General features: G+C 27.2%; 1 protein-coding gene and 1 non-coding gene across 7 annotated transcripts in view; both read right to left on the bottom strand.

The window, feature by feature from the left end:
• Positions 1–5,472: 5,472 nt before the first annotated feature.
• The window catches only part of LOC129909772 (dedicator of cytokinesis protein 9), an 87,885-nt gene continuing 84,324 nt past the window's right edge, over positions 5,473–9,033 (bottom strand). For 3 of the 6 annotated variants that reach the window (XM_055986848.1, XM_055986863.1, XM_055986844.1), the window contains 4 exons: positions 6,603–6,813; positions 6,247–6,535; positions 5,957–6,186; positions 5,473–5,628 (listed from right to left, as the gene is read on the bottom strand). In XM_055986848.1, the coding sequence (XP_055842823.1) occupies positions 5,597–5,628; positions 5,957–6,186; positions 6,247–6,535; positions 6,603–6,813 (762 nt within the window). In that variant the 3' untranslated portion in view covers positions 5,473–5,596. Of the gene's footprint in view, positions 6,187–6,246; positions 6,536–6,602; positions 6,814–9,033 lie in introns of all 6 variants that reach the window. The other 3 variants (XM_055986855.1, XM_055986871.1, XM_055986880.1) reach the window with 1 other exon arrangement.
• Positions 6,880–6,953, bottom strand: Trnan-guu (transfer RNA asparagine (anticodon GUU)). Its single transcript has one exon. It is a non-coding gene; the product is annotated as a tRNA-Asn (tRNA).

Below are 9,033 nucleotides of genomic sequence, written 5' to 3'. Positions count from 1 at the left end.
AAAAATGCTCAAATTGCAAGAATTTTCTATTTGAATGCAAAAAAGTTTTGCATCGATAAGGGAAGTACGTCCAATATGACATACCATAAGCTTTTTCGTCAATAAAATAATACCTGTGGTGTATAACACAATCTTTGCATTTTTTATTCATTCTTTATAATATTAGGAACATTTTGTAGTACTTTTTGTATTAAAAAAATAAAAAATTTAAATAGATTAAAACTATGAAAAAAAAGTATCGAAATTCATTTTGTCCATATCGTATGGACAAAATGCCATAGGTCATATGGACAAAACGACATATGACATTTTATATGCAAAAATACAAAAATTAGTTGGCAAGTGTAGATTTTCAAAGGAAAGCTTACTTGTATAGGACTTAAAAAATTTGTTGGTGTCCAAAAACATTCGGGACACCGAGTGTTTTTGATCTTGCAAACCCGCCCATTTTGTTTTCATTAGCAGCTTCAATGGCCCCCGCATCGCCTGAACCATGATTGGCGGTCGGAAGTTCGCTTTGGACGTATTTCCCCTACCTATTTCGAGTCTAAAGTAATCATCGTTTAAAGTTTTTGGTTTATAGCTTTTTGTATGAAAATGAGAGGAGTTTAGAAAAAAGATCTAAAGCTAATTTCTAAACTAATGGCACTAAATGTATGGCAATAACTCCAAAATTTAAGTTGTTTTTTTATACCTTTATTCAATGCAAAAAATAAAAATTTTCGATAATCATTTCGAATATCATTCTTAAAAAAATGTGAAGACAAATTATTCTTTTTCAGAACAAAATTAAACAAAACTTCTTAAACGGTTTCGATCTCCAATTTAGCTTCTTATTAAGAATATTAAGAATATTTTTTTTTATTGTTGTTTTTTTTTATATGGGTTTTTATAGATAAAATAAATTTTTTTTGAAAAATTTGGTATTAATCGTCAAACTGAAATAAAATTTCAGAAACATTCATCAACCCGTTTTTAAAAAATAAACTAAAAAAAAAAAAAAATTTAATATTACAATACTCAAACGCTTTTGTATAAAAATTTTCCTTGAAATCGGTTCAGTTATTTAGGAAAAATTTTTAAATCAAGAAAACGGTTCTATAAAATGTACGGTAATTAACAGTGCAGCAAACATTTTTTTTATTACGAAATTAGGATCATTTTTGCCAAAACCTACAGATTTGTTTTTATTCAAAATAGTTGGACACGTTTTCGAGAAAAACAAGCTTTTTTATATTGATCATATGATAACACTGGTCAACAAGGTTTTTGCCACAAAAACCAAAATATACTTTTCTAATAATTTTTGGGGTGCTGAATCCGAATCTGAAGACAGAAAAGTTTGATTGGCCTTCGTTTTTGAAATATTACCGTTAAAAAATGTCAAAAAACGTAATTTTGGCTGTTTTCGAGGTTATGTTTTTATGTGGAGTAATTCATTATGAATAAATTTGTAACGTTGCCTATAAGAGCTAGTTTTATTCTTCCAAAAAATGTTTAAATCTTTCCGATATCTCTTTTATTGCCCGATATATTTAAAATTTAAGTAGCGGTCTTTGAATCAGAAACAACACTGGCCAACCAAATTAAACTTTTTTTTGCCACACGAATCAAAATATACTTTTCTAAAGGTTTTTGGGTTGCTGAACTCGAATCCACAATCAGAAAAATTCTATTAGCCTTCGTTCTTGAAATATTACCGTTATAAAATGTAAAAAAAGAGTTTTTTTTTTTTATAACGGTTATATTTCAAGAACGGTGGCTAATAGAATTTTTCCGATTGCGGAATTGAGTTCAGCAACTCGAAAACTTTCAGAAAAGTATATTTTGGTTCTTGTGGCAAAAATTCTGTGACCAGTAACTTATACTATAGATTAAGTTTAGTTTCTCTTTGGATTATTAAATGAAACTTAAGATATCTCGAGCAATAAAAGAGATATCGGGAAAATTTAAACAGTTTTTGAAAGAAGAATATATGTTGTTATAATAACCGTTACAAATTTGTTTATAATGAATTACCCCACATAAAAACAGAATCTCGAAAACAGCCAAAATGACGTTTTTTGGCATTTTATAACGGAAATATTTAAAAAACGGAGGCCAATCAAATTTTTCCGACTTCAGATTCGGAATCAGCACCCCAAAAACTACTAGAAAAGTATATTTTGGTTCTTGTGGCAAAAAAAAAGTTAAATTTTGTTGACTAGTGTAATTGCCGGTTATATTATTTTTCTACTCTCTTAACCCTTTCGGCCCCAGCGTTACTCTCATGTAACATTTTTTTAAAAATTCGTAAAAAATATTAAATTAAACAATTTTTTAGGTTACGATGGCTTAATTGAAAGATAATAATGCCTAGTTACTGGATTATTACAAAAATTTAGTCAAATATCATACCTTTAATTTTTTTTTATCGAGAAAGGGACTGAAATTCACATTTTTTTTTTTGCAAAAAAAAGTTTTTTTTATATATGGTCATAATTTTGAAAAAAAGATATAAAAAATGTTAATGCAGAAAGTGTTTTGTTTTTTTGCTTAGAAGAAGTAGCATACATTATAGTTTCATAAAAAGTTATTATCTCAGTTCTCCGACTTTTTTTGGTGGTCATAGGCAGTGCATGTTGCCATGTTGCTTACATGTAACATGAGAAAAACACATTAGTTTTGCTATTTATTATTTTGGAAAATAACTTTTTGCTATTCATATTTCTTAGTTGTGATGTTTTTGACCCTATAATACCGAAAAAAAATTTTTTAATATTAATTTTCATAGCTTGGGTTCGAAAGGGTTAAAACACAAAATAATAATAAAGGTAAAGATGAAAATATTAAACTTGGCAAAAAGTCTTCTTTTGGAATGAGAGTGAAGGATCATTATAATTAATTATATATTTTTTTAGATTGATCCTAATTAATTAATTACTTTTTCGTTGGTGTTGACTATAAAAGGAAAGCCAGCATCTAGATACTATATTACTTGATAGATAAAATAAATTAAACGAAAACAAAAATTCTTTCTGCTATTGTGAAGAGAAAAATTATATGCCTGCACAATATTTAGTAAAAAATAAAGTGTTAAGGGCAATTCCATTATCGCGAGAGCAATATTTATTCTCATTCGAAGTTTATTTACAAACAAAATACGTACAAAAATATTTTAATTAAACTTTAACTTGAAAGGTTACATTTAAACCTGTTTATTTTTGATTTAGCTACAAAATTTATAATTTTGAACCTGTAAATATTACCAGCCATTACATTTGCAGTTTGTACCGACTCTTTTGCATTAAAGCCTTCCCAAGCTCAATAAAACAAATGTTTCTGTTAAATTTCGCTTCATTTTTACTCGTTTTTATTAAAACCCGTTATTTTACTTGTTTTTATTACAAAAAAGTAACAAATATTGAAATTTAGAAATTATGCCGAAGGTCGTCTATAGGCGGAATGGCCCTTAACTAAAGTTTAAAGTCTTATATCATTGACCTGTGAAAGCATTTTTCCTTTAAACATTTTAAGTTATGAAAAATTTTTTTTTTTTTTTTTTTTTTTTTTTTTTTTTTTCGCAGGTGGCCATGGCACAGAGGAATGAGTAGATGACTTCAGAGCCAGACATCGTGGGTTCGAACCCAACGGTCGACTCAGAAGTTTTTTCTAAATCGCCAGCTTAACTGAAGCCACCTGTGCGATAACATGAGACAATTGTCAACGATGTCTCCCCCTCTGTGCCACGTAGTTATGTGTTATATGTGTTTCTGTTGTTCTTTCTTTCTTTGTCTTTCTCTTTGTTGTATTAATGTCTTGTGCTGTATCAGCAAAATGGACTAAGTTTCCGAAGCTGTAGTGTGTGTCTAGTCCGTAGATTTATCTTCGGATTAGATTAATATGTAATGTAATGTAATGTTTTTTTTTACATCCATAATTAATTAAAGTTCAAATTTTTAATTACAAAACCTGATGCCTCATATTTTTTCTAAGTTTTAAGGCCCTTTATCTTTACGATTCAATTAAAAGAACCCCATATTATAAGCTTTTTTAAACGAATCATGTGGGTCCTTTTAAAACTTTTTTGTTTGATATTAAAACTCTTAAAACGATAACCAACGAATTGCGTTATGTGAAATGAAAACAATAATTTTATTTTATTTTTAAAAAACATTTATTATTATCATCATCTAATAAATCCGTATATAAAGTTGATTTCATCCATTGTCATTTTTCTTTCCTATTTTTTTTTTTGCTATTATTTAATCCACATCTATAATAATTATTATTCATATTTCGATATCGATACCTTGTTTTTAATTTGTTTAATTGTATTATTTTTTGTATTCTTTATAAATATTCGAATAATAATAATACGCAAATAAATTATTATTTTCTTTTTCTTCGAAACCAAAAGTTATAAAATAAACAACATGAATAGCTTTTTAAAAGACACTAATATAATTAATATTTTAAATATTATATTTTTGTTTATTTTTGTATTGGAATTACATTAAATTTGATAAGCAACTCTTTTTTTTAATTTATTATTTTCTTTAATTTTGTACGTATATTCATAATAATAAATATTATTACGTTTTATAAAAAGTAATGTATTTAAAAATAGACAAAAAAAACTTATTCAAAATTTCTTTGAGAAGTAAAAAATACAAGAAAAAATACATTTATATTCATAGCCTTATATTAGGTATATTTAATAAAACAAAAAAGAAAAAATATACATTCGAGAAGATAGATAAAGAAAGAAAAAAAACTTAAATTAAAAAATATAGTAAAACAAGACAAAATAATGTACAATAAACATATCTACATTTAAAATAATATATATTCTTAAATGACTAGGAAAAGGGTACAAAATGTATTTTATATATAAATTATATTTTAGGAAGCATAAAAATAAAAAATAATAATATTTATAAAAGAAATATAGAATTTCATTAGTTTTTTTTTTTGTATTTTTTTAATCAAATGGACCACAGATAGGATATTTTTGTTTAAACACATCTCTCAGATGTGCATGCGCGCATAATAATAACAAATTAATAAAAAAAAACAAATATTACAAAATCAGACAGAAAAACCATCATCATCTCAGCTAATTACTAACTTTATGTTTTAAACATTTTTTTTTTGTGTTTTTTTCTTTATTTTATATTTTTTGTTCATATCAAAAAGTCTACACGATATCTACATAAATATTTATTATACGATTTTTATCATAATAATTATAAACAAAAAAGGAAGAAAAATACAATGTTAAAAATACAAAAACAACAAAAATATAGAATTAAATTGAAAAATTATTTGTTTTTTTTTTTAATTTTTTTTAAATATGTATACAATTTACTGTTACCTACTATATTGATTATTTCTTTGCTCCCAATCCATATTTCTATAAATTTAATTTAATCTACGATATAAATTAACACATTTACGATATTTGAGGATAATTTTTGTTCGGGATAAACATTTATTTTTTTTTTTATTTTTGTGCGTTGACTTAGTTTTTTTATTTGTATTTATTTTTTTGGAACTGGCAGAGGGTTGTTGGATGTAGTTTAGTATTAAGTGTCCACGTAGAGTGGCACACAAACTATTTTATATCAAACGTTGAAAACCCAAAACCTATAAGAACATAAAACAATCATCAATCATGCAACACAAATAGTTTATGATTTTTCTTCAAAGACAAAACATATTTTTGAAAATAACATTCCATTATTACATTTTTCTAAAAACAAAACACAGTGGGAAGGTGGGATGGAAGCTAAAAGACTGATACTACGGGATGGGGTTAGTTTATTGTTAGGGTGTTTGTGCTATTTTTTACTTTTTTTTTATTTAATGTGTTGTCAAAAATTAATTATTAATCTCTTGGGTTAATCTACTATCTTTTTAATCGCTTAATAGCTTGATTAGTTTGTTTTTATTTGTTTTTTTGTCTAAGCTGTACTTGAATTATTTGCAGCGCCACTGATTGCATTGAATAAAGCCATGCTGTTGCGATGCTGCGTGCTATTACAACTCTCGTCCAGCGGAGTAAAAGGCTCATCGAGTAGCTCACTTAATGCGGTGCAGAGTTTCTGATAGTTGTCCTTTAATGCGGAATGATATTCAATTTGATCGCTGCAAATCATGCGAGCGTTTAATTGGAGGGCTGTATTACAAACGCTTATAAAGTCCCTACAAAAAATTATATCTTATAAGTTTATTACTCAATTCGGCTAATTTTAAAAATTTTACCTAAAAACATCTTTTAAATCTTCAACTCGATCAATTTGGAAATTATCTGAAATTTTTGGATCCAAAAATGCCGAAGCATAAGCCAATGGACCAGCATTGACTGTGACTGCAACACTGCCTTGCAGGCGCAGTTGGAGTTTCTTAACATCGGCTGGTGGAAGAATGACTTCTTCCAATTCGGAAACTTTAGTTTGCATTTCATCGATGGCAACTTCGATTGGACTTAGTTCGATTATTTGACGGTCTTTGATGGGAATTCTTTTCAGAACATATGGAAATGAATATGTAGCTGAAAGAAATTAAATCATTTTTGAATAAATTAATGAAAACAAAATATTTAAATTAAATTTTCTTACTTGTAACGATAGTTTTTCTTTTCCATTGATCTTCAACATTACCACGAGCACCACCAGTTTTTGTAAATGGTGTTTCATACATAAATGTATCAACATCGTGATTTTGTTCAAAATCATTCAATCGATTGTCTAATTCATCTTTGCAGAAATAAGGGATGACATGGGTTACTTGAATGTAAGCAAGTTTGCTATCTAATGCATTCACATCGACCTGTAAATAAAATTGATATGAAATGTTTTTGAAAATAAAAAAAAAAATAAAATAAAAAAAAATAGCCGCCCCCGGGTGGACTCGAACCACCAACCTTTCGGTTAACAGCCGAACGCGCTAACCGATTGCGCCACGGAGGCATGTTCTATTGAAGTGGAAAATCTTGTTTTGAGATTTTTGTTCTGAATTAGAAGATATTTTTTTAGAGAACAGACATTTTAATTTTTGATGTGTAAAGATTTCATTTCCGGTATGGCGGTATGTCGTAGCTTATTGGTATGGGGGATTTTTATATGGGAGCTGTAGTGAGTGCTTAACAGGTGAATGTTTTTAAATTAATTTTGAATTTATGATTTTTGAAATAATGAAAAAAAAAAACATTAGATAACATTTTAATTTAACAGATTACAAAGAATTAAATTGAAACAGACATAAATAGCATTATTTAGTAAGGTAGGTACTACTTGGTATCTAGAAGTCATAATACCTTGATTTCCCAGACAAGTTTCTTATGAATTTCGAACATTTCGAACAACTAACGCCCGACGATAATAGGTTTATTATTCTTATTGATGACACCTTGGATGTGAAAAGGCAGTTCTCAGGATTGGAATTAAATGCTATTTTTGCATTTTCTTTGGAGCTTAATAAAAAATTAATGTCAGAGTGTAATTTTCATAAACTTAAATTTATTTTGGAAATGCTTTTTCATCATTTTTACTAACAGTGCAGAGCCGCCCGTTGAATAAGGTTAAAAATTAAATTGGTGTCAAATGAAAGATAAGGTGATACCTACTGAAAATGAAAAAATAGAGTTGTTACTTTATTTTCAATCAAAATCTGGTTTTAAAGACAAAAAACGTTTTTTTCGACGTTCACCCATTGCAAAAATTGTACCGTCGTCAATTATTGTCAATCAATTTTAATGATTTTATCTATGGACAGAATACAAGACGATTTATACAGATTTTTAAAATATTAGCCACATATTCAATTGAAACGGAAATGTTTGAAATTGTTCCCCAAAATTACATACTTCGCTTTTTTTTTCAATTTGCTGTTTTGACAAAATACAAATCAATTAAAAATCTAAAAAAAAATAAAACTTATGTAAATGGAAATTTATTTACAAAACATGTTTAGTGCAAAATAAAAATTTGTTAAACAAATATAATTCCAAAAAATGTTCATTCGAAAATGTAGAGTTTTATTACAAAGTGTAACAAAATTTAATAAAAATACATGTAACTTTTTCAAAAAAAAAAACATGGTTATGGCAATTTAAAGACACTATTTGTCAAAATCAACAATGTTTCAAGACATTTGATTGACAAAATTGTTAGTTTTTGACAATAAGCTTACAATAATCGTTTCTCTGAAAGAAATAAAATGAACGACTGGGTCGCAAGAACTTGCTCTTAGAGTTAAAGTTGCTTAAATTTTTAAGACTTTTTATATAGAAATTTGGAAAAAAAAATAAAATTCGTTTAAAAAAAAAAATAATATAAAATCTGAAATTAAATTGCCCTCCAAAACAAGTATTCAGTTTTGATTGATATATTAACATGCATTTTTAGAAAAAAAAATTTTCAAAATCGTTAGAGCCGTTTTTTAAAACACTAATTTTTTATAAATAATTTTTTGGAAAAAAAGTTTTAAAATATAATTGGTATGCCATTTTGTAGAAATCACTAATCAACATCTAAAAACAAAATTTTAAAAAAATTCAATGTCCCGTTTTCGAAAATTTGATTTTTCAAAAAAAAATTTTCAAATTTTTTTTAAAAATCCAAAAATAATATATATGCTTCTTCACAAAAAAGTTTCGTTGAAATCGAATAAGTAGTTTCGGAGATAATCGGATTTGAAAAAAAACGGTTCTATGGCAGGTACCGTTAATAATGATTTTCAAAAAAAATGTTTTCATTGAAAGATAGACCTTAGCTTAAAACTAACACTTGAATTTTTTAAACAAAATCGTTGAAGCCGTTTTCGAGATATTTCAATTTTACTAAAATCGGTATATGACAAGTACCGTTATTTTTGGTCCAAAAAAATTAATTCCAAAAACCACTCTGGAGAGTCGCCAAATAACGCTACATACCAAGTTTGACATTAATCGGTCTATACGTTTAGGCTGTAGCTCCTTATACAGACAGACAGACAGACGGACTTCCGGGTACCACTTTTTTAGCATTCTCTACCATCGTAATGTCATGG

The sequence above is a fragment of the Episyrphus balteatus genome, chromosome 1 (genome assembly GCF_945859705.1).
Source record: "Episyrphus balteatus chromosome 1, idEpiBalt1.1, whole genome shotgun sequence".
NCBI lineage: Eukaryota > Metazoa > Arthropoda > Insecta > Diptera > Syrphidae > Episyrphus > Episyrphus balteatus.
Note: the sequence above shows the minus strand (reverse complement) of the source record. Positions and strands in the feature narration are given on the sequence as shown.